The sequence below is a fragment of the Notamacropus eugenii genome, chromosome 3 (assembly GCF_028372415.1).
Source record: "Notamacropus eugenii isolate mMacEug1 chromosome 3, mMacEug1.pri_v2, whole genome shotgun sequence".
NCBI classification, from domain to species: Eukaryota; Metazoa; Chordata; class Mammalia; order Diprotodontia; family Macropodidae; genus Notamacropus; species Notamacropus eugenii.
The window spans coordinates 17,419,493-17,444,255 of NC_092874.1; the positions used below are offsets into that span (position 1 = coordinate 17,419,493).

General features: G+C 44.9%; 1 protein-coding gene across 9 annotated transcripts in view; it reads left to right on the forward strand.

Annotated features, from left to right (window-relative positions):
• SNX10 (sorting nexin 10) overlaps nucleotides 1-24,763 on the forward strand; it is a 62,594-nt gene that overhangs the window by 30,191 nt on the left and 7,640 nt on the right. For 8 of the 9 annotated variants that reach the window (XM_072650977.1, XM_072650975.1, XM_072650976.1 and 5 more), the window contains 3 exons: nucleotides 16,662-16,748; nucleotides 19,625-19,725; nucleotides 21,300-21,398. In XM_072650977.1, the coding sequence (XP_072507078.1) occupies nucleotides 16,662-16,748; nucleotides 19,625-19,725; nucleotides 21,300-21,398 (287 nt within the window). Of the gene's footprint in view, nucleotides 1-4,358; nucleotides 4,836-16,661; nucleotides 16,749-19,624; nucleotides 19,726-21,299; nucleotides 21,399-24,763 lie in introns of those variants that run through there. The other variant, XM_072650984.1, reaches the window with a different exon arrangement.

Sequence of the window (24,763 nt, forward strand, 5' to 3'; positions counted from 1 at the left end):
CTTAGTTTCCTCATCTGTAAAATAGGAGCATGGACTAAATGCTCTCTGAGGTCCCTCCTGGCTGTCAGTCTATGATTCTTTACATTTCTAAGGTTCTTTCCAAAGCACTTTCCTCATAATGGCCCGATAAGGTAGTGTCACCATGAGGATTATCTCCACTTTACCGATGGGAAAACTGAGGCTCAGACAAATTAAGCAACTTGGGATCTCAGATTTAGAGGAGGAAGGGACTTCAAAGGGTGTCCAGTCCAGTCTCCTCCTTTAATTGATGAGGCCCCAGGATGTTGTGAATTGCCCAAGATCAGGTAGATGGTAAGTGCCAAGAAGCAGGATTTGCCCTCATGTCCAACCACTCTTGAACCTGTGGCTTTGAAGGAGTAATTTCCCCTCTCTGTATCTCATCTGCCAAGGAGGGAGCTGAGTTTGGTCCTCTCCAAAGCTCTTTCCAGCTCTTATTCCTGCCTGGGCTTCCGTTTCCTTGCCTGTAAAAAAAGGCTGGATTGGACCAGTGGGGATACTTGCTAGCATTTATATAATGACTTAAAATTAGCAATATTAATGTAACATAATATTATTTTCTTAGATTCTCAACAATCCTGTGGGGTGAGTGCTTTAGTATCGCCACTTTACAGATAAGGAAATTGAAGCCAATTCTCTGGGGTTATGAGTAAGTTTCTAAGATAGGACTTGGAATCAGGAAGTCCTGAGTTCAAATCCAGAACTCTACAATGCCTCCCAGAGGCCCCTCCCAACTCCAAATCCTTCTGTGCTCAACGAGGAACCTCGTGGTAACTAAACACTTCTGGCTTCCCATAATGCAGCTCTTTGGTGCTGCTTCCCCATAAAAACTGCCAAGAGCCCCCTCCTTGCTGGTTTTAAATCCTCTTAAATGTCTACTTCTCCAAATTACATCTTCCATTCTTAATACCAATTTGCGTGTATGGGTGAAGTCCCCAGAGAGCAGCTGCAATGGGGAGTCACCTCACCATTTGCGAAGTTTTCTTAGAGCCTAAAATAGGAGAGAGATTTTTCCCACCTACTGGCCCATGCCTCCATTTCAGTCCAGATGCTGGCGGGGCGAGCAAGGTCTGGGTGGGAGCTGTTGTGTCTGCTGGAGAATGGGCTGCAGGCTGGAGGCGGCTTGGCCTAAAGCATTTCTGTATTCTCCCCCTCTCCTCCATTCAGGCTGAAGTTAGCCCGCTCTTCTCTCCAGGGTCCTGGTGCCCTGGGAGGAAGACCCTTGGGTCATCCACTGGGCAGTACCAGGCTGGAAATTTAGCCCTTTCATTTCCTCTATGGAGGATGGGTGCAGGGGACCCGCTGCAGCTTGCCTTGGTAAAACAACTTTATTGCCTTAATAAATCTAGGGAGAGGAGTGAAAGGATAGGCCAGAGCCCCTCCCCCCCCAAGATTGGTTCTCCTCCCCTCCCACCGAGAACAACGGTGTGGGGGTGATGAGCCTCCCATTAATGGGCCTTGGCTGAGGGCCCCAGTCAGATGAGAATGCATTCAGCCTCATCCAGGCGTGAAGCTTTAATTTACAATTAAAATATTATGGGCACATATTTTAATAAAGATGATTCATAGCACCAGACTGAATCTACACTCCCAGTGATAGAGATGCAGCCAAGAATCTGAAGAGGGGCGGAGCAGGTATCTGGGTGGCAGAGAAGCTTTGATGGAGGCTTTTGTGCAGAAGGGGAGTTCTAATCTATGACCCAGGGTTGGGGAGGAGCAGCTTGAGCTTCTCTGTTTTTCTCAGGAGCCTGGGGGCTGCTATGAAGAAGGCGTTAGACTCAGTTGTTTCTCCAGGACAATTGCTTTATCTACTTATTCTTTTCAGGGCTTTAGTTATTGTATTATTTTTTCTGTGATTTCCTTGATAAGGAGGCTCCCTCTACTATGATAATGATAGTAGCTAACATTGCTAAAGCACCTACTATGTGCCAGACACTGTTCTAGGAGTTTTACGAGTACTATGTCATTTGACCTTCACAATAACCCTGAGAGGTAGTTGCTATTATTATCCATATTTTACAGAGGAGGAAACCGAGGCAGGCAGAGGTTAACTGTCTTGCCCAAGGTCACATGCTAGGAAGTATCTGAGGCTGGATTTGAACTCAGGGTTTCCTGACTCCAGGCCACTGGGCCACCTGGCTGCCACAAACATTGCTGATCAGAAAAGAGGACTACAGCACTCTGGGGAGCTATGGGTGGGAGGGAGAAATGAAGAGAATAGTTTTGCCTTAAATACTATGCCTTCATCAGTAATTGATGTCTAAGTGTCACCATGAATACATCGATTACTTTGGGGATAAGGTGGTTTCTGCATTGGGATAAAGTGAGGTATGCATTGAGGCATTCACCATCATTCACACTTTAGTCTAAATTTAGCTGGATCCTTTCCATGTGAATCTGAATGCAGGCTCAGTTTGGGGGAAGACAAGCAGGCTAAGGGAGGAAGGAAGAGGCATGGAATCTGGGGCAACAGAGGTTTCCAAGTGGTGGGCAAGACTTAGTGAAGGCTGCTGTCCCCGGGACTATTTGTGATTCTTAAGCATCATATTTTAGTCCTGATTGGACTGACAATCTAGAATTTGGGCAGAAGAGGAAATGTAATAAACGGGGGCATGAAAGCTTTTGAGGAGTATCTGAAGGGCCATCATGTGGAAGCAGATCAGTAGTGTTCTGTTGAATCCCACAAGGCAGAACTGAGAGCAGTGGGTGGAAATTACAGAAAGGCAACGTTTGGCCCAATTGAAGGGAAAACTTCCTAACATTTTGAGTTTTCTAATTAACTAGGACAGGTAGTGAGTTCCTTGTCCCTGGAGGTCTTCAAGCAAAGAGGAGGTTGTAGAGGGGGTGGGACTGGGCTCCTGTTCAGTTCTGGATTGGCCTTGATGCCCTCTAAGATTGTGTAATTTTGTGCCAACATGAAGCAAATGTGAGGGCCTGTTAGGTGGTGCTTCCTGGCAGACAGCCAGCCTGGAACCTCTGAGTAAGGAAACCACGTAGGAGCTTTCCAAGACACAAGGTTTCCTTTCCTTCCATCCAATGCCTCATGATACTGAGGATCCTAAAGGGCAATGAGCAGAGTTCTTCCATCCTCTGTGCTTCATTCCCACAGTTTCTGCCCTTTTTCCCATCCTCATTACCAAATCATTTTTCCCATTTGAGAATTTGTTTGTTTAGCGGATAGACTTTACCTAGGTAGAAAAATAAAGCCAGCTCCAACCCAGCATTTCACAGAAAAGTACCAGACTTGGAAGAATATCAGGATCATCGAGAGGGGCATTTTGGTTTGTTCCTAGAGTTTTTAAATTAGGAGCTTAACAAGGGTCAGCAAAAGCCCCAGGACTCCAGTGGGTGCGTGGTCTCATTGTCTGCCCATCACCGTCCCCTGGCTGCAGCTCTGGTCCAGGATCAACGATGTCACATTTGGTCATTGAAATTTCATAGCGTCAGTTTCAGTTTTGAGGTGGGGTGGTTCTTTCTGTTTCCATTGTTGTGGGTAGTATGTCTTTTTCCTCCCCCCTGCCCCCCGCATTAGTTCGTATAAATCTTCTTATGCGTCTTAGTAATCATTTCTTACAGCTCAGGCATATTTCTTAGAGCTTGGTTAGCCATCCTCTAGTTCTTGGGCATGTGTTTTCTTTCCAGTTATACTGTCCCTGGACTACCCTGAATGTTAGCGGGTCCCACCAAAGTGCTGGGAGCCTTCCTGTTGTTCTGCAGATATGGTGGATGCAGGCGGAACACATGAACTGGCCATCAGTTCTCCCTCTCTCCCTCCTTCTCTCTACCTGGTTAGTCTATTTTCTTTGCTTCCCTCATTCATTCCTTCAATGGCATTCTTTGCCCCTCTTCTCATTCATTCATTCATTTATTCAGTAAACATTTATTAAGCTCCTACTGTGTGCTAGGCGCTTTGCCAAGGAATACAAAAAGAGGCAAAAGACAGCCCCCGACCTCAAGAAGCTTCCTTAACTATCATGCATTTCAGGGTGGTCGTCATGCTCTTCTCCATTGTTTTTGGTTTTTTTGGGGTGAACCTCAACTTTAATTCTTTGGGATTCCATTTCTCCTGGTCATAGCCATAAAGAAGATTGGTATGTAAAAAGATGGGCCTGTGTCCCAGGGAGAACTTGGGGTCATTAAAAGGTGGCAGCTTCCCCAAAGCAATCCAGCTGGACCTCCCCTCCCCTCCTGGGTCCATCTCCCGCCTCTGTCCAATTATATCAGTCAGGAAGTGTTATTAAGCATGTGCCAGGTGCTGGAAATACAAAGACCACAGTGACAACTTTCACTTATTATAGGTGTTTTCCCCAAGTATATTGGGGGAAAGCCCCTGGTCTCTGGAGGGGACTGTGGAGAGCCTCTTGGAGAACAGCTTGCTTTATTTTCAAGCCTCCCCCTTTAGAAGGTGAGCTCCTTGAGGGCAGGGGCTGTGTTTTGCCTGTTTTTGTATGCCTAGCACTTGGCAAAGCTCCTAACACATAGTAGGTGTTTAATAATATTTATGGATTCATTATTCATTTGAGCTGAGCCTAGAAAGGATTCCAATGGGCCGAGGTGAGAAGGGAGAGCACCCCTCTGTGGAAATCACATGTGCCTGAAGCATTTTATTGCATTAGACAGCCATTTCTTTTGCCTATTTTGGTGAACTTCCTTCTTAATAACTATTTCTAAGCACCTTTAAAATGAATCTTAATTATATAAGAAAAGTCATTAAAATGTTCATACTTTTTGCCCCATAGAGTTCCCTAATGAATGTATTCCCCAAGGAGGAAAATGATAGAAAGGAAGGTTCCATCTATAATGAAATATTCATTGTGGTGAACTTTGTGGTTTCAGAAAAAAACAAAACCCAACTGCAAACACAATTGTTGCCTGGGGACTTAGGTGTGGTTGAGCCTGTACCTGGCTTAGTGCCTTTACACTGGGGGAAGGGGTAACCCCTTGCAGAGAAGAGCAGGAGCCCCAAAACAGATGAGGGAGGGAGAAAAACTGGCCAGAAAATGCTGGGTGGAGAGAATGGGTACCGGTATTTCCTGCAGAATAAAAGGGGCATGTAATAGGTGCTTGACTTGATGGACGTGATGAGGGATCCCAGCGGTGCAGAAGAAGGGCACTGGATTTGAAGGGAGATGATGTGGGTTCGAATCCTTGCTTTGCTGCTTGCTTACTTGTGTGACCTTGGCAAGGCACAACCTCTACAGGGCTCAGTTTCTCTATCTGTAAAATGAAGTGACTGGCCAGGATGCTCTCTGGGATCCTCCCTTCTATCTGTAGGAGACTTGTATTGTTTCTGTCTCTAGCAGTGGCACATAGTAAGTATTTAATGTTTGTTAAGTAGTGCTTGTTGGCTGACTGAATTCTATGAAAATTACTTTGTTATAAAAAAGGATGAGGGGCCAGCACAGAGTAGAGCATGGAGAGTTGGCCTCAGGGTCAGGAAGCTCTGGATTCAAGTTATAGAGTCATAGAGTCAACAAACATTTTATTATTAATAACAATAATCATAAATAAACAATATAATTGTTATTAAATTTTTTATTAAGTGCTTACTGTATGCCAGGCTGTGTAGCCCCTTAGGGACCTAGGCAGCTTTCTAGACTTTTACATTTCAGAGCAGGTACAACTCTGCATTGGTAAAGGGAATTTCTTCACCTGGAGTTCCCTACACTAAAGAAATCTCAGGCCTAGACAAAAAGAGGAAGAAGAAGAATTCAGAGAACCGTGGGAAAACTTGCATTGAGTAATGGAGAATGAAGAAAGCAGAGCTAGGGAAATAAGGAATACAATGACTGCCATTGAGCAAAAACAGCTCTACTGACCTTGGTCCTGGAAATCTGATAAGAAAGGTAGTGAGCTTGTCTCCTCCACCTCAAGGTGGGGAGCTAGGGAAGTGGAATACAGTATCCATGAGGTGACCCAGACACTGTACTGCTTGGCTTCACTAAAAGAGGGGAGGCTTCAATCAGGGGAGGCAGATGGAGACATAAAAAGGCATAAAATCCAAGATTGACAATGGAGCATTTAAAAACAATGAATCTTGAGTAGTTACTGCTTTTTGGCAGCCTGTCATTTCTGTGCTTCCTTGTGTTGGTAGCTTAGGGTTTCAGTTCCACAGTCTCTCCCTACTTCCCTCCTGTCCCATATGGCTCTGAATCTGTTTCCTTCCCTAAATTCAACTGGTCAAAGGGAACCAATGCAGAATTTCTCTCAGTGGCAAATTTAAGTTCCTACTTACTGACCAATAAAGGACACCTATTGGGCCCAGTGCATCTTCTGTTTCCTCCTGTGGAAGGAAAACCTGAGCTTACTATAAGAGCTAGATTCTGTTTTGGAGGCAGAATTCTATTTGGGAGTGAAAGGAACAGGGTCCTTGATATTCAGGAGTGGGAGAAGCTCATTTGAGATAGCCTTGTCATGGGAAGATAGAGTAGATTAAAAATGCAGAATAAAAGGGAGAGGAGGGAGTGAGGATGAAACAAAACCAATTTCTGCCTGTCTGGTCAAAGATGTGAATCTTGTCTAGACCTTTGTCATGTCTAGGAAAGCGACTCTCCTGTCCCTCTAACTGCTCTTGTGCTCACCCTTATGACAATCTCAGGAAATAAGTCTTTTTTTTTCCAACAGAGCTGGCATTTGTATAGCATTTTAAGCCTTGCAGAGTGTTTTACATAGGTTAATGCTTAAATACTGTTATTATACCCATTTTATGGATGAGAAAACTGAGGATGAGTTTAATTGATTTGCATAGGGTCACAGAGAATAAATGTTTGGGGTGAGATTTGAATTTTTGTCTTTCTGACTCCAAATCCAGCCCTCTAGCCACTATCTCATGAGAGAGCCTGGCTATGGTACTGGCATGGCCTCTGCCCAAGGATGGAGAAATGTTTTCGCTCCTATGCTGATCAGCAGTGCAGGTAGTGGAATGTCACCGCTAAGGTCTTATCTGTTAGGGTCCTGTCACCCTGGTGCCATTAACCCAGGCTTGAGCTCCCCCCATTCCCAGTAGCCATCCCCAGTAGCCACCCATGAGCTGCGTTCTCTGAGAACTGACCATCCTCTCTCCTAGAGGGAGCATCTGGGATTAGTCTGCTCTCTATGGCTCCAGCTTCTATCCAAATTGGCCCTAGGCACCAGAACTCCTAGTTTCAGGGCCACAAAAACTGTGTTTTATTGCAAAGGTGACAGGTTGGAGGCATTGAGAACATGCAGCCATGATTCTTTAAGAAGAACCAGATAAAAGGCCATGCTATGGTAGGAGAAGCCTGGAGTATGGGGCAGAGACTTGGGTTTGAATTTTGGCTCAGTTGCTTCCTTACTGTCTGGCCTCAAACAAATCCCTTGATCTCACTGGGCTTGCCTCAGTTTCCCCATTTATAAAATGAAGCAATGGGATTAGATGATCTCATTTGGCAGCTTTGTGGACATTGAATGACCATTTGTCGGGGATGTGGTGGGAGGGAATTCCTGGTCAGGTACAGTTGGGTTTTGAGGTTCCACCTAATTCCCAGATTCTCTAAAGGACCCTAAAGTCCCTTCCAGATGTAAATCCTACAACCTCCCCAGTACTGTGTAAACTCCTGGAAGGCAGGGACTGTTTAATTTGGATCCCCAGAGTTTCACAGTGTCTGGCACCTCGTAGGTGCTTCATAAATGTTTGCTAATTGATTGAGAGACTCCAGACAAAACTCTACTAATCCATCATTCTGTATGCCTTTGCCCAGACTGCCCCATGCCTGGAATGTGCCTTGTCTGACCCTCCTAAACCCTCCGTCCCTTCAGGTCTCATCCCAAGATCTGTCTCCCTCAAGATGTTTCCTGATGCTCCAGTGGTTAGTGCTCCCCATCCCCCAAATGACTTTTTCTTTCTATACAGGGTCTTAGTGAAGTGAAGCTTTAATAGCTTAACATGACTGTATTTATGTACCTCTTGGGTCATGCTGTCAGACTTCAGAGGAATGTCATTAACACAAGGACAGGACTTGCTTCCTTTTTTCCTTGTGTTTGTAGTGCCTGGCTTCATCGATGCTTATTAAATCAAATTTGCCAGAAATTGTCTGATGAGAATCACAGCATGAAGAAGTCTTTTAAATAAGAAAACATTTGGTGCAGGGGTAAAAACTCACCTTCTTCTCCATTCTGTCATTTCTTTTTCTCACCTTGGGGAAGGATGGATCAGAAAAAGGTTCCTGTGAAGATGCACTTGTTCACTGGCAGTGAGGTAGAGATAGTTCCATAAAACGTCATCCTGGGACAACATCCAGAATATCTTACAGCCTCTAGTCAAGCTTTTCTTAGCAACTGGGATCCTCCAGTTTCAACATCTAATTCCAGAAATACTGCTGCACAGCCTTTTAAATTAGATTCATAATTAGTCAAAAATAAAAGTGCGGTGGAATGGATTCTGGGCTTGACATAAGAGGACTTGGGATTGAATCCTGCCTCTGTCTCTTAATATCTGTGTGTGACTTACCGAGCTTCATCATCTGTAGAATAAGGGAATTAACTGGTCTAGGTGTCCCCCAAGGCTCCTTTGAGCTCTCGATCTGTTAACCTGTTGGTCCAGGGAAAAGTTTTTTACCATCCACACAGGAAAACCAAGTGGATGAAGAACCCTTGTTCTAGTCTATGATATGTCATTGGCCAGACAATCCAAAGGTTGGTTCTTTACATCCCTTGGGCAGGATTTGTACAGAAGGGGGAGAATGGGATGTCATCTTTAAGAAATTGTAAAATGACTCTCTGCTTCTTCCTACCTAATAATGAGTGCTAGCCCATCTTCATCTCCCCCTGCATCACTAGCCCCAGCCCCAGCCCAAATCCAGGCAAGAACCCGTTAATGGGGGGGTTGCCTGAGCTTCTGCCTCTTATCAGGAGCAGGGATAGTGAGGGTGGGCTGCTACGTGTACTAGACAGCATGGTGGTCCCTGAAGCTTGGCTATGCCCCCAGCCTGGGTGTCATCTTCCAGATGGTCGCTGGCATCAGTATTGCATGTTGGGAGTTAGTCATATTGGTGGACCCTGTATGAAAAACCCATCCCATAGAATCGAAGAAGCAATGACAAAATTGGCAAGCACCCATTCCCATGAATTACCCAGTCACTCCAGTGGACTACCCAGAACACAATGATCTAAGGAAGAGACCCACAGATATTCCAGGACAGAGTGATCCTGGCTCTGTAGATGCCTGCAGGGGAAATGGATGAATCATGGTTTCCTATTTCTTCTGTCCTGCTCCTCCCTTTACAACTGTGAATAGAGTTCTGTGAGAGTAGAAAAAAAAAAAGAAGTTGTAAAGTGCTCTTAAGGACCCCAACCTTGGCGACTGAGTGTAGGATGAACTGGAATGATGAGACATAAGGCGATGAGGTGATCACTGGGCTGGCAACTGCAGGAGTGGAGAGAAGGGATGTATATCAGAGATGTCATGAAGGTAGAAAAGACAAGATTTGGCAGCTGCCGGGTAGAGAGAGTGAGAAGTCCAGGAGGACACTGGGATTCTAGACTGAGATGACTGAGAGGATGAAGTTGCCTTCAGTGTTAACAGGAAGTTTGGAAAGAGAAATTTTTTGGGGGAAAGGGAATGAGTTCTGTTTTGGAAATCAGTTTGAGATAGCTGTGGGATATTCAGTTAGGATGTCATATCTAGGGACTCCAGTGGTGTTGAGAGCAGGGGTGGGGGCTCCCAGTACATTGGTGGGCCCCTATGGATGCATGGATGAGAATCCCACAGCTTAGAACATGGATGGATTCTGATCCATTTTAAGGAGAGTAGTCACATAGATGAGGTCTTTATTGAAGCATCGGTATGCAGAGGAGACAAGACAAAGTTAAGTAAAGGTCTGAATAGGAAAAGTCAGAAGGTGATTGAAATATCATGGAGTACTGACATCATGACTTTTAGTTTAGAAAGCACCAAACTTCCATTATCTGAAAGCACACAAGATCCCTGAAGGCCCCAACTCCCAACCCAGTGCTTGGCACGTAGGAGTGTTTGTTGATTGAATGGTTGATCTCATTTTAGCCTCTTAGCTCAGTGAAGTTGGTGGTAGACATATGTTCCCTCTGTTTAATGCATGAGGGAATTGCAGCTGGCTGCCTAGTGACTTTGGAGGGCTCCTGATTTCAAGTCCTGCCCTCCCTTATGCAGCATTCCCTTCCTACTCCCATGCCTGTCTTTGGGAGGGCAGGAGGGAAAGGATTAATTCTAGTCATCCCATGCCTTCTTCTTTTGTCTTTGATTTCTCGTTAGGCTGAGAAGTCATTAAAATGTTTAATAAGATTGTTAAACTGATGTAGTGCATCAGCTGCTCGGGCCATTTCACCAAGAAATCCACGTGATCCTGCAGCAGAGAATGTCGCAGAGAGGGTTCTGGGCTGCGGAGAGTGAATCAGCTTTCTTTTGAAAAGTGAATGGATCTAATGAAGAAGCCACGGTAAACACAGGTCTGGTGGATTTCATCAGCCCCCTCTTTGGAGAAGTTCCAGTGAGTGCATCTCATCTCCAGAGTGAAACCGAAACTTCTCTGCTTGGCCCTGAAAGCCTTTCTGGAGCGCAGACAATAAATGTTTATTAAGAGCCTACTGTGTGCCAGGGTCTGTATTAAATACTGAGGATACAAAGAAAGGAGAGAGAGAGAGGGGGAGAGGGAGACAGAGAGAGAGAGAGAGACAGAGAGAGACAGAGGCAGAGAGAGGGAGACAGAGACAGAGATAGGGAGCGAGGCAGAGAGACAGAGACAGAGACAAAAAGACAGAGAGACAGAGAAAGGAGAGAGAGAGAGAGGAGAGAGATAGAGACAGAGAGAAAGAGAGGAGAGAGAAAGAAAAGGAGAGAGGAGAGAGAGAGGCAGAGACAGAGAGAAAGAGAGAGGAGAGAGAGAGGCAGAGACAGAGAGAAAGAGAGAGGAGAGAGATTGAGACAGAGAGAAAGATGATGAAGAGAGAGAAGAGACAGACAGAGAGAAAGAGAGAGCAAGAGGAGAGAGACAGACAGAGACAGAGTGAGGGAGAGGGAGAGGGAGATGGAGATGGGGGAGGGGAGAGAGAGAGAGAGAGAGAGAGAGAGAGAGAGAGAGAGAGAGAGAGAGATTGGCCCTGCCTGCCAGAAGCTTTCATTGTAAAGGAAGAGATGCACACAAAAAACTAAAAAAGGGAGGGAGGGCGCCCTCAGGTACCTGCTGAGTTCCTGCTGAGTAACAGCAGGATGTGAACGTGCCAGCCCCAGTCTAGCCCACCTCTCTGGAATCATTCCTTAGTACTGTGCTCCGTCTTCCTGCCAAAGTTGGCTGTAAGCTGTACATAACATTAAGTAGCCATCTCTGTCCTCTGCCAGGCCTCTCCCTTTGCCTCAGATTCCCTTCTCACTTCTGCCTTCAAGGCTAAGCTCAAGGGCCACCTCCTCCAGGAAGCCCAAGCCAATCCTCCTCCTCCCCCAGTTGCTTGTCCCTTCTCTCCAGGAGATTACTCTTATAGGTTTTCTGTTAACTTCTGCGTGTGCCCCCTCATGTCAGCTCCTGAGGCTAGTCATCGCCTCATTTTTGTCTTTGTACATCAGGCCCGACACATAGTAGAGCTAAATAATTTATTGCTAAATGAATGAATGGGATGACTAGAATGGGTTTCTTGCTGGTGTCTACTTTGGACTATTTGGGGGGAGGGTGGGAAGGGGAAGACTGGAAAATGAATGACCTTTGATCCTTTGCAGGCATATAATGTGTGACTCTAACAAATTATCTTTGTTATTGGTATAAAAAGCGATGATTCTCAAGGAGTTAAAGAGCTTAATCTTGAGTATTTTGTATATATTTGTACCAGGGAACAGAGCTTGGACCTGAGATTTCCTTGGTGTAGGGAACTCCCTCTACCGGAGCAAGTTAATTATTGTTGTGGAGTTGTTTTTTTCAGTTGTGTTTGACTCTTCATGACCCTATTTGAGGTTTTCTTGGCAAAGATACTGGAATGGTTTGCCCTTTCCTTCTCTAGCTCTTTTTAGGATGAGGCAAACAGGGTTAAGTGACTTGCCCAGGACCCCACAGCTAGTAAGTGCCTGAGGCTGGATGTGGACTCAGATCTCCCAGATTCCAAGGCTGGTGCTCCATCCACTGGCCTGGGGCACCAGGATGTTGGAAATATGACTTGCATCCCTCCAGGCCCTCTCCAAAAAGAAATATGACTTGCCCTGGGCCACACAACCTGCCTGCGTGTGTCTGGCAGCACCTTGAATTCAGGGTTTCCTTGTCAGCTTTACTTCTCCCAGACCACACTGTGTCTGGTTTACATTATCTTTGCAGACAACTTTGCAAAAGTTGAGATTTCTGCAAAAGAGACAAACTTGGATCTAGCCCCAGATTGGCTCATCAGGCATTCCTGAAGGGCCTCCAAGTTGGAGGATGGTCCAGACTCAGTCATCTGAAGTTTTCCCAGGAAATGGGGGCATGCTTCTCTAGGAAGAAGTTAGGAGATTTGATACAGTCAGGGTCATAAAAGTCTAGATTTAAAGCCTAGAGGGACCAAAATGGCATCAGCTCCAACCACCTCATTTTATAGTTGAGGAGACTGAGGCATGTCTTCCAAAGAACGTCTTATCCTTCCAGACTGAAGTGAATAATGCATTGTACCTGGAGTCAGGAAGACCTGAATTCAAATTTGACCTTACACATATTGAATATATTGAGCTTGAGATCTCTGGGAGCTAGTGAAAGAAACCAAAAAGGAGGATCGGAAATTGGAAGAACCAGGAGTTGTCTTATAGACCACAGAAGAAAATCACTTGAGAAACCTAAGGTGGTTGGCAGGGTCAAGTGCTGAGAAGGTCAAAGGGGATGAGGCCAGAGAAAAGGCGATCCATTGGTGTTGGTCCTTCTCTTTCTGGGGACATTGGTGGGGAATATGCACATCCCCCAAATGATTTTCAGTGTCTGATGGGTAAAACTGGCATATTTACTCGGTGGAAGACCTTGCCCCTGGGGAAGTCCCAGACAACCTCTTCTCTGGGGATTAAGGCCAAAGCAATAAGATAGAGCCTGCCTCAGTGGCTTCGTGAGCCCCCTTAAGTGAGGACAGCCTTCTGACCTTGTCAAGGTGTGCACTTTAACCTTCTCTTTGTGCTGATGGAAAGCACTGTGCTGGTAGTACTGTGTGGGCAGTCACAGACAGTTAGTGGACTCTGGGAAAGTTATGGGCCATGGGGAGGCCCAGGAGAAGTGGGCAGAACCACTGAAAGGGTGGTTAGTTATTAGCCCAGGGGGTGGCACTCATCTACTCTAGAAAATGACCTGAAAATGAGAGCCTCTGCTGAGGCTCACTTAAAAAACCGTCACTTTTGCTCTGCACCCCCAGTGCTCTGAAGTCTTTCTCTCTTGTTTTCCTTTAGTATTGTTAGGGGTGATGGTATAAACTGCCCTCCTGGCTCTGCTTACTTCTCTGTGTATCATTAATTCATATAATATTTCCAAAGTTTGACTAATTTTCCGTCTTCATCTTCATCATTTCTTATGTATAATACTATTCTATTGCATAAAAAAACAGTTTCTGAGAAACATGATGGAGACCTGGAGATGGGGGTAGGGAGCTGGCATATTTTATTTTAAAATTAAATTTATTTTTATTATTTTTTAAATTATATATATTTTTCTCTTCCACCACTGCACTGGGGGAGAGGGAACGGGAGAAAAGCAAAACCCTTATAATCAGTCTGCACAGCCAAACAAAATCAGTTCCCCTCTCGTCCATGTCCAAAAATGTGTCTCATTCCACCTAATAGCTAACCTACTATGTGTCAGGCATGGGGTCAGGCACTTTATAATTAAGACTTCATTTGATCCTTACATTCACCTTGAGAGGTAGGTACTGTTATTATCCCCATTTTACAGTTGAGGAAACTGAGTTAGAAGTTAATTGACCTACCCAGGGAAGCAGAAACTGCAGTCATGACAGGAGACTGTATACTTATTTAACTTGTAGGTAACGCATTGATTTTTTTCCCCATCCCCTTCTCAGTTTCATTTCTGGAAATGAAAACTTTCTCTTTCATATTGACACAGTGGGGGAAATTAAGCCTCTGTCCTAAGCTTTCTCTCAAGTTTTTGCCTTTTTCTCATAAATAGGGGTGGGGGGAGGGAGAGAAATCTAGGTGATTTTTTTTTTGTGAACTCAATAACTGGCCATTGGTGCCTTTGTAGGACAAATGAAATTATTTAAAAGCTAATTTGTAATTTTTCTGTGAATAAACTATTTCTTTATATGAATCCAGGGGCAGCTAGTTGGTGCAGTGAATAGAGTGCCAGTCCTGGAGTCAGGAGGGCCTGAGTTCAAATTCGGCCTCAGACATTTAACATTTACTAGCTGTGTGACCTTGGGCAAGTCACTTAACTCCAATTGTCTTGCCTTCCCCCCTCCAAAAAAAACCACAATACAATACGAAAATACTCAGGCAGGGTATTATTATGGCAAACTACACATAGTGATTTAGATAAAAACCTAGATTACAATAAAAACCTACTTTTTATTATGATTTTTGAAGAAGTATTACATTTTTAGTTCCCCCCCAGACTTGATTCTCCCCACTTTTCAAGATTCCTTGCAACTCCAGTTCAGTCATTGTGTTCTTGTGTCTTAAAATTTCTGAAAATCTTCGACCTCTTTTTTCTGGTGGTTGCAGGGTGGTTAATATTGCTTTCATTATTATAAATATAGGCTGTGTGCCTGGCTGGGTGACCCTCGACAAATCTCTCATGCTCTAGAAGGTAGAGGGAGTTCCCTGTATCCATGAAATCACAAGTCCAATCTTTATGCCGCCTGCTTTCCTGCCTCAGTTTCCCCCATTGGATTTTAAGCTTTTTGAGGCCAGGAACTGACTTCCTTTTTATTAATTGTGTTCTTCAAGCGTAGCACCCTGCCTGGCCCATAGGAAGCACTTTAAATAAACGTTGATTGGATTGGATTATTGGGGGAATGGGGGACACACTAGCTTGGACATTTGAGCCTTCCTCCTGGCCTTTTCCTCTTGCCTGACTCATGGGTCATCACCTACTTCCTCATATGCCTAACCAGTGACTAACCACAGACCCCATGGCCAGGGCCCAGCTTGTGTATTTCACAAGCTGGTGAAAGAAGGGAAAAGCCCCAGTTATTTTTTCCTTTCCCAAGTTGAATTGTAGAATTACAGGACTGTTGGAGAATGTGAGGGAGGATGCCTGAGCTCTCAGGGTGGCCCGGGTACCTCCCATGCCTCTTCACTCCTGTTCTCATGCCATTGATTTGTTGAATCCAAGAGCAGAACTTGACAGGTATTCACCTTAATATCTGTGAACTGAGGTTGATTTAGGCCATTTTCCCATCCCCTCACCCAGCTTGACAAAAAGCTTAGAAGGGTCCTGACTGGATCCATTGTTGGAAAGGAGGAAAGAGGTGGAGGGGGATGTTTGAGCCCCATCACCTACTCAGTCACTGTCAGTCTTCCTGTCTCTATAGAAAAGACAGGGACCTTCCCCTGGGCCCAGGGTTCTCATCTGTCTCTGAGAATGGCTTCTTTCTTCATGGGATGATCTCCCAGGGCCTACTATGTGCCAGGCACTGCTAAATGCTGGGAACAGAAAGATAAGAACTGGCCTCCCTGCTCTTAGTCTCTCCTTACTACTCTACCCCCTCCCCCTCCTCTGCCCAAGTGATCCTCCAAAAGAGCAGGCCATTCTCCTACCCAGTAAACTCCTGTGGCACCCTGTTACCTCCAGAATAAAGTATTAGATCATTTTTATCTCACAGTTTTGAAGTGTCTACTTTTGTATTTTTTTAAGCGTACACAAATAATAGTGTGTTATTATACTGTGTAATTTAAAAGTAAAAGTACAGACATCGGCGTGTGTTTGTGCAAAAATGCTTTACTGAGAGTCATGAGAGGAAACTCCTGCTTTGGAGAAGGGGGTCACACCAGAGTAAGGTTATCCATCCAAAGGAAAGGCAGATCTGGGAACCTGGTTGGGAGGGTAGGGAGAGGGTGGGAGAGGAGGGAGCTGCTTCCCTGTTGCCCTCTGGGATTTCATCTCTTTCCCTTGTCATGAGAGTGTTACAACCCAATCTAATTCAGCAGACATTTATTAAATATCTGCTATGTATCCAACATTGTGCTAGATGCTGAGCACACAGGGACAAAAGTGGATCAAATCCTGTCCTCAAGAAATGTCCATTCTATTGTGGGGGAGTGGGAGGGTAGTGAGGTAGTGAAATTATTTCTTATATGTTAATGAACCCAGTATGACTGTTTAAATGTTTGTTGAAATGAATCAAATTTTGGGGAGAAATCACAAATATTTCCAAACTAAAATCTCTTATTATTCTGAAATTCCTTATTTTAAAATAATTTAGAATTACTCTAAAATTATTCTAATAATTTTATTAGAATATTCTCAAAATATTCTATTCTAATTATTCTAAAAATTATATCTTATTCTAAAAATTATTCCTGATTCTGTGGGAAGGAATTTTCCCAGACCTTTTTTGGGTCGATGAGTCACATCTCCTTACTTCTCCTTCTAGAGGGTTGGAACACTGTGTCCCATCTTGTTTACCCAAATCAGTCATTCTCTAAGCTTTCAAGGTCCCCTTTTATTCTAAAACAAATCCCTTGGCTTGATATGTCTTCCCAGGAGTTTGTGAGTGTCTGGGTTCGGGATCCTCGAATTCAGAAAGAAGACTTCTGGCACTCCTACATTGACTATGAGATCTGCATCCATGTGAGTAGAAGATTCACCCTAAGGACCAGGGCAAGGGAAAGGGGGCTCACAGATGTTTGATGGGGAGCCATGGCAGACTTGGAGAAGAATGGAAAGAGTTTTGACTTTGGAAAAGTTCATTTTCATTACCATTTCATCTTAGCTGTGATCATCAAGACTTGTTTTTTCTGCAGCTTTTAAAGCTGACTACCAAAATTAGTTTAGAAATCTAGTTCAGTTTTAGAGTAATAATGCTGATGATAAATAATAATGATAATGATTTAATTAACTATGATGATAACAATAAGCAATAGTGATGATGGTGATACAATACCAAGTGTAGTTGGATCTGAGAGCACAGGGAAATGAACAAAATAACACAGAAAGAACTTCTTGAACCTTCAAGTGCTTAGAAGTGTCTAAGGTTGGATTTCACTGAGCATAGGATATGGTACATGCTGAGCTTAAAGATACTAGTCATCTGACTGAGTGACTCCACTTCCAGGGTTCTAACCATTAGAACACATTGCCTCTCTTTAATGCTCTGGTGAGTGTGGAATTCTCCATTCCTAGACGGGATGAAATTTGGAATTCCTCATTAAATGCTTGCTTTTTTTTTTTTTTTGATAGAACATATCACTAAATAAGTTTCCTGGGTAAATAGATGTGTGATTCCCCCTAAGAATATTTCACACTTGTAACTAGAAAATAGGGAGTGAATAATCATGTGGGATTAATTTACCCTAGTCCAGAGCCTGGGTAATTTTCTCTACAGGGGAAAAAAAACCCCAAGACCCAACAACAAAACTGGAGTAGCTAGTTTGTCATGTTACTAGAATAAGATCAAAGTATGAGCTTGAAGGGGAAATCATGCCCCTGGTTTTTCCTGATTCATAATGGTTGTCCTAAAAGACAGAGAAGAGGACTGGTCTAGTGTTCTATATTTATTTGGATGCTGAGTTTCAGCAGTCAGTCATTAAACATTTATGAAGCACCTACTACGTACGAGGCACTGTGCTAAGCCAGGATGCAAAGAAAGGCGAAACTTTCCATCTGGAGATGGAATATTATTTTGTTGGAGAAGTAGTGAGGAGGAAACTCCTGGTGAGGTAACTTCCCTTCACCCTGTTTGTCTTGGTTTCCTCATCTGTAAAATGAGCTGCAGAAGGAACTCTCAAACTACTCCAGTATCTCTGCCAAGAAAACCTCAAATAGGGTCATGGAGAGTTAGACACAACTGAAACAACTGAACAGCAACAAAAGTGTTTATCATGTACTGGGCGCTATGCTAAGTGCTTTGTAAATCCTCTCATTTGATCCTCACAACGTTAAGAAGTAGTTACTATTAATTGTATCCATTTTACAGTTGAGAAAACTGTAAGCAGACAGAAGTTATGAGGCTTGCCCAGGGTCACACAGCTAGTAAGCATATAAGGCAAGATCTGAATTCAGGTCTTCCCAATTCCAGGCCCGGCACTCTGTCCACTGGGTCACCTAACTGCCCCTTTCCTGCTGATTGCCCCAACCTGGAGTCATTTCTCCTTCCTCTGAACTAACTTAGCCTTTAGCTATTTTTCTCACGGCACTTTCACGTTCTTGTATCTCTCCTGTGGCTCAGGCTTTAGAGAGTTTAGATCTGGGGAGGCCTTTAGTGGTTGTGGGGACCAGCTGCTCATTCCAGATGAAATAACTGAGACTCAGACAGAATAAGAGACTTGCCCAAGGGCACAGAACTGATAAGTAGGAAAACTCAGGATTCAAACCCACTCTGAACCCAGGTGCTGGAACAGGCCTCTAACCAAGGACCAAACACAACAAGGAACATTCATTGAAGAACAGGAAGGTTCCAAAGGGAGGCACTCCCTCCAGCAGTGCTGCTTGGACCCTTCTCCTTCCGCGTTGAAGAGTTTGGAGAACTGTCCAGAGCACTCCGAATGGAAGGGACTCACCCAGGGTCACACAGACAAAGTCTTCTAGACTTGGTCAGACTCTGTCCACTTCTCGAAGCTTTTGGGGTAAAAAAGGAACTTGCCTTTTGTCTGGCTCAAGGGTTTATAGGTGACTGGTTGGAGTTTGGGGGAAACATGACTGATTTGGAGAAGGATGGAGATCTGAAAGTTTGTCCATTCTGGAAAAGTTCATTCCATCACTACTCCTTCTGAATGATCACCAATTAAATTATTTGGTAATTGTATTTGAAAACAGTTACCTGGGAGAGAGGGGTTGGAATTGGGGGGGGGGGCATTTTCTAGTTCTCCCCTTTCTGTGGAGGGTCACCGAGCCACTGGACTCTGTTGCTGGTCCTGGGCCAGGTAAATGACTGACCTCCTGAGTCGTTAGAGGCACAGCCAGCCATGGGAAGAGCCCTTTTGGTCCTTGAGAAGGATTGTTAATCACAAGACTCTGGAGCAGGGGAAGCACTTGTCAGGGTCCTAGAGTAAGGGAAAGCACACCGTAGGGTTCTAGAGTGAGGGAAAACATCACCACAGGGTTCCACAGCAAAAGGAAAGCACCTCACAGTATTCTAGACTAAGGGAAAGCACTTTGCAGGGTTCTAGGGTGAGGAGCCTCTCTTTATATCCCATGCTTAGCACAGGGCCTGGCAGAGTAGGCACTTGATAAATGTTTGTTCCTTTTCCCTGTCCTCCCCTCGGTTGTAAGCCTCCAGCTGATCTTGTATAAATCCTGTTTGTGCAGAGTTGTTTGCATGTCATCTCCCTAGTTAGAATATAAGCTCCTGGTGGGCAGGGGCAGCTTTTTGCCTCGGTATCCCCAGGGTAGCTGCTTGTTGACTTAAGCATATTTTTCAGTCCTGATCTCCATGTTGATGTTTCACCTGAAGAAAAGAATTCCTTTAAAGATGACCCGGCTGACTATTTTCCATTTCCTTTCCCTAGACCAATAGCATGTGTTTTACGATGAAAACATCGTGTGTCAGGAGGCGGTTTCGAGAATTTGTGTGGCTCCGACAGCGACTGCAGAGTAATGCGCTGCTGATGTAAGTGGTTTTATGGAGAAATCTGGAAAGCGTGACCTTGGCCTCTCGAGTCCCTCCTGCTGAGTTCAGGCCCTGGTCCCTTTTCACCTGGACCTTTGCATGAGCTGGGCAAGGGGCAGCCTTGGATATTTCAACCCTTGACCCCAGGGCACCTCTTTCCTAAAGGTCTCCTCCCTCTTGCCCTTCTTCTGCACTCACATGGCCAGTGATCGCCCTCCCCTGGACTGCCTCAATCGCCTTGTCACTGGCTCTCTATTTCTAGTCTTTTCCAATCCCTGTGAATTATCTCCTGTTTATCAGACAACAGCTTGCCTTGTGTATGTTTGTTTGCAGGTGGTCTCCCTCCTTATATGGTGAACCCCTGAAAGGCAGGGACTGTCTGGCCTCTTTTTGTATCCCCAGCCCTTGGCACAGTTCCTGGCACATAGTAGGCTTTTTTGTTGTTCATTTCAGTCGTGTTTTTATGACCCTAATATTTAAAGTTTTCTTGGCAAAGATACTGGAGTTGTTTGTCACTTCCTTCTCCAGCTCATTTGACATATGAGGAAACTGAGGCAAAAGGGTGAAGTGACTTGCCCAAGGTCACAGTCTAATCTAGTGAGTGCCTGGGGCTAGATTTGAACTCAGGTTTTCCTGACTTTAGGCCTGGTGCTTTAACCACTGTGCCAGCACACTGCTCCAGAAGGGCCTTGGTCAGTGATGATCGATTGACTGATCAGCCTCTCAATCTCCAGTAAGTTCTCTAAAGAATTCATCTGTGTCGGTGTGGTTCTCACCAGGTCACTCCCTTGCCCAGTGAGCATTAGCTGCTCTTGTTTCGTCTCTGGGATAAGATACACTCTCAGCAACTTGGCATTTAAAGCCCCTCACAGGCCGGTTTCAGGCAATGTTTCCAATGTATTTCACGTTCTTTACCATTCTGGGCAGGTGAGGCCACTGGATGCTCCCAGAATTCCACAGGCCTTTGCACAGGGTCATCCCTGCTGCCTGAAATGCCCTCCTCTCTCACCTCTGCTTCTTGGACTCCAGAAGCCAGTCCTGGTCCCCCCTCCAAAGAGAAGCTTTTCCTGAGCCTCCCCCCCCCCCACCTTGGTATTACAGTTTGATTATATTTACTTATGGGTTTATCCCTGCATCTCTCTCTCACCTCCCCAGTTGACATAAGAAGACAGGGACTGTTTTCATTTGTCTTTGTATTTCTAGCCCTTAGCAGGTGCCTAGCACATAGTAGGTGCTCAGGAAATGTTGGCTGGATTGCTGCATCGAATTCAATATTTTCCCCCCAAATAATGAATCAAATTCCACATCATAGACTCTGTTCTTTCATGTTGCAGCTCAGTTGGCAACTTTGAAAAGACTCCTCAGGGCTTTTCCGGATTCTTGCTTATCACTAGCAGTGAATAATTAGTTTCTTTTTCCTCCAGGTCCAGTTATTCCTTTCCATATGAAGATGAAAACCTGTGATTTCCCCTCTGCCCCACCTCATGTTCCTTCACTGTGTGTGGGTGAAAGCAGCTTGATTACAAGATTGCTTCATTTGGGCTTTTTTTCCTTCCCCTTTTCTGTATTATTAGACAGCTTCCAGAACTTCCTTCTAAAAACCTGTTTTTCAACATCAATAATCGGCAGCACGTTGACCAGCGTCGCCAAGGTCTGGAGGAGTTTCTGAGAAAGTGAGTGCCCTTGTATCTTTGTGCTAAGATCAGAGGTGGGGCACCCTTTGAAGCTGCCCGTGACCAGGGCTCATGGGTGCTGTGTGTGTGTGTGTGTGTCCAGCTCTAAGTGTACCATGCTTGGCACATAGTAGGTGCTTCTTGTCAAGTCAAATTGAAATTCTCACTGATGGCTCACAAGAATATGTATATATTTCCTTGTGGACATGTTGCTTTCTCCAGTAGGAACTTTGCCAAGAAACCCCTGAAGTCTCCAGGGAGTCGAACTAGAAATCAGGGACATGTAGATTTAAAACGGAAAGGGACCCAAGAAGTTATCTAGGGCAGCGATCTCTTTTTACAGATGAGGAAACTGAGGCCAACTCGAGCTAAACAAGAAGCTCCACGTGTCATGGCGGGATCTGAGCCAAGCCTCTCCCTGCCTCCCCTGCTTAAGCTCCGAGACGGCCTGGGCTGTTTTTGTTTTTGCAGCCTGCTGGGGCATTCTGGGAGATGCGTCAATGCTGATTGTGTTGAGTGGTGGATGCCATTTCAAAGGGGGGGTGGTCATGGGAATGCAAGGTGGACTTACAGCAGCTCCCCTCTCTGACGGGCAGGGTGGGATGTGACCGCCCTTTGTCAGGTTCTAGGTTTGAGGTCCTTTTCAGCTCATATACTGATTTCTCCTTCTGAATCTGTAAAAAAAGGACCTTATTCATGCCCTGTATTGGAGCGCCACTGCGTGGTGGCCTAGGTGCATGACACCTTGGGCGTGCTCTGGCTTTCTTTTCTCCTTTCTGAGGCTTTTCGTCATGGAAAACCGCCCAGGCAGCCTGGGTCACGTGCTTCCGCAGAGCCAGAGGAGCAGGCCCCAGCTCCTGCAGGCCTTGGGAAAGGCAGCAGCCATCCTGAGCCGCCTTGAAAAGAGGCTATAGGCACCACACCTCCCCCTTCCCCCTGCCCCCCCCCCCCTCCAGGTTGTAGGGTTGGCACCAGCTGGCTCCAGCCTGCTCTGTCTTCTCCCAGTACCCGGAAAGGAGGTTTATGATGCCTCTCTTTGGGAGTGGGGGAGCAGCCAGGATGTGTCAGAGAGAGGGCTTGAGCCCCCTGGTCTTCCTATGTCCGAGGCTAGCTCATTGTCTACTGGACCATACTGCCATTTCTAAAATAAATGGCTGTATTTTGTAGCCAGGATTACAATGATGTTTCCCACCAAGTCTGGGTCACACTCAGGTTTTATGCAAGCTGCTGGGGGTGAGAGTCCAGCCCTTAGTACAGGACACACCCAAGTGATAGATGAATAAAGGGAAACTGGGGGGAGAAAAGAAGAAGGAGGAGAAATGAGGGGAGAAGGAAGAAAGAGGGGATCAGAGGAGTAAGTCAGAGACAGTCACCAGGCTGAGTCCCTGGAAGCCCTCACCGTCAATGTCCTTTAGGGTAGCCCTTTGCTTGACAGAGAAGGCCCCTCCCCCACCCCCCTTCTCCACATTTTAACGCACTTCATAAGAACATAGAGTCCCCTCCACCATCAGTGTTCTGTCTCCCCCTCCAGGAAAGTTACTTGGGTTTTATGTTGTATGTATAACGTATTTATTTTTCTGGATGCGTTTTGTTTCTCTTGAACACTTCCCATTCCCCCTCTTCTCCGTTTCAGCCTAGGGGCTCAAGGTGTAGTCTTCAGGCCACCTTATGGCTGCAGGTCTTTCCTTAAAGACCCTGTTCTTCTGCTGGACAGGAGCCACCTACCCATCACTGGCTTTCCCCAGTCAGGGCTGGGTACGGGGCTGTTGACTAGGGCTTATATGCCCTCCTGGATAGGGGGTCGGCAGGAGCTGCTTCTCTTTAGTCTGTCTGATGGAAGTCAGGAGTCAACAGGAGTCTGTTTGGGTCCTCCAATGAGGCCTTGGCTGGGGTTTGGGTCAGGGATCACACCCTGCTTTCCATCCTTCAGTGGATCTACCCAAGTGAAGGAATAGGCAGATCTGAAAGGGGGAAGATGTTCTCCATCCCAACATCAGTGAAATTACAAACCTCAGTTCAGTTTTTTTCAGTTCAACAAACATTAATTAAGCTCCTATTCTGTACACTGAGTAGCGAGCTGGAGATGGGGAGATAAAAGGAACTTTTAGGTAAGTCAGTAGAACATAGTCATTCTCCTGGCCACTGTGGACAGAACACCATGGGGGCAAATATATGTTATTATCAGGTGCACTAAAATGTAAAATCTGCTGTCCTTCTGGATCTGTTTTTAAAAAATGTTGGTGTTCCAAGCTGCTAACCCTAAACATTAGCGTTATATTCGATCCTGGAGGAAACTCCTTCTTACTACATTGCTACATTCAAGCCATCTTTGAAACAATGCCCACTTCAGAGCTATACAGGTCTATTATTATTATTAGTGGTAGTAGTAATAGCTGGCTTTTACAAATAAGTAAGTTATGGTTTGAACAATGTTTTACACATTTTCTGTCATTTGAGGCTCATCACCTCCGTTAGCATTCATAAGATGCTGAGGAAACTGAAACTCCCCTCAGAATTTGGCATGACTTCCCCACGGACCTTCTCTCCTCCATCATCACCCTGCCAAATTAGTCTCCATAGAGAGTTATAGAAGATACAAAACACTGTTACCACAAGTACCTCCTAATGAAAGCCAGGAGTATTTAAATAATTATTAGATTATTAATTTAATGAATAGTTATTAAATTCTGATAGTGACATTATTTGAAAATCTGTTGTAATCATTGTGGTAGAGTAAAAAGGGCACTACCTAGATTTGCTCTGACACTCCTAACTAGGGAAGCCACCTTGCAAGCCTCAGTTTCCTCATCTGTAAAATGGGGACAATTATGCCCACTAAGTAGCTGACCCTGAGGATTTTGGCGGACCTTAAAATGCTACATAAATAGCAGTGGTTGTCATTGTTCCGACATTTCTCTAGTATGATTAGTTGTTGGGTTCATACGGTTTTTAAGTAAAAATTCTTGTGTCCCCCTTGCATAACTTATGTAGGATGGCAGGTTTTTTTCCCAGTGATTAAATGTAAAAAAGATTTTACTCTGTTATTTATATGATGAAAAAGGTACAGAATGAAATAGCGTGGGGCGAGGTTCTTTGCAAAAAGTTTACTCCTGGGGCCTTAGGCAACTTGCTGGTTTTTTTCTAGTAATTAATAATGCTAATACTAGTTTAATGCAATACTTTCATGTTTTTGCAAAGCACTTTACATTCATGATCTAATAGCTACCATTTATAGATAGCACTCTAAGGATTACATAGTGCATTGCAAATATTATCTCATTTGAGTCCTCACAATAATTTTGGAATTAGGTGCTATTATTATCCCTGTTTAGCGGATGAAGAAACTGAGGCAGACAGAAGTGAAA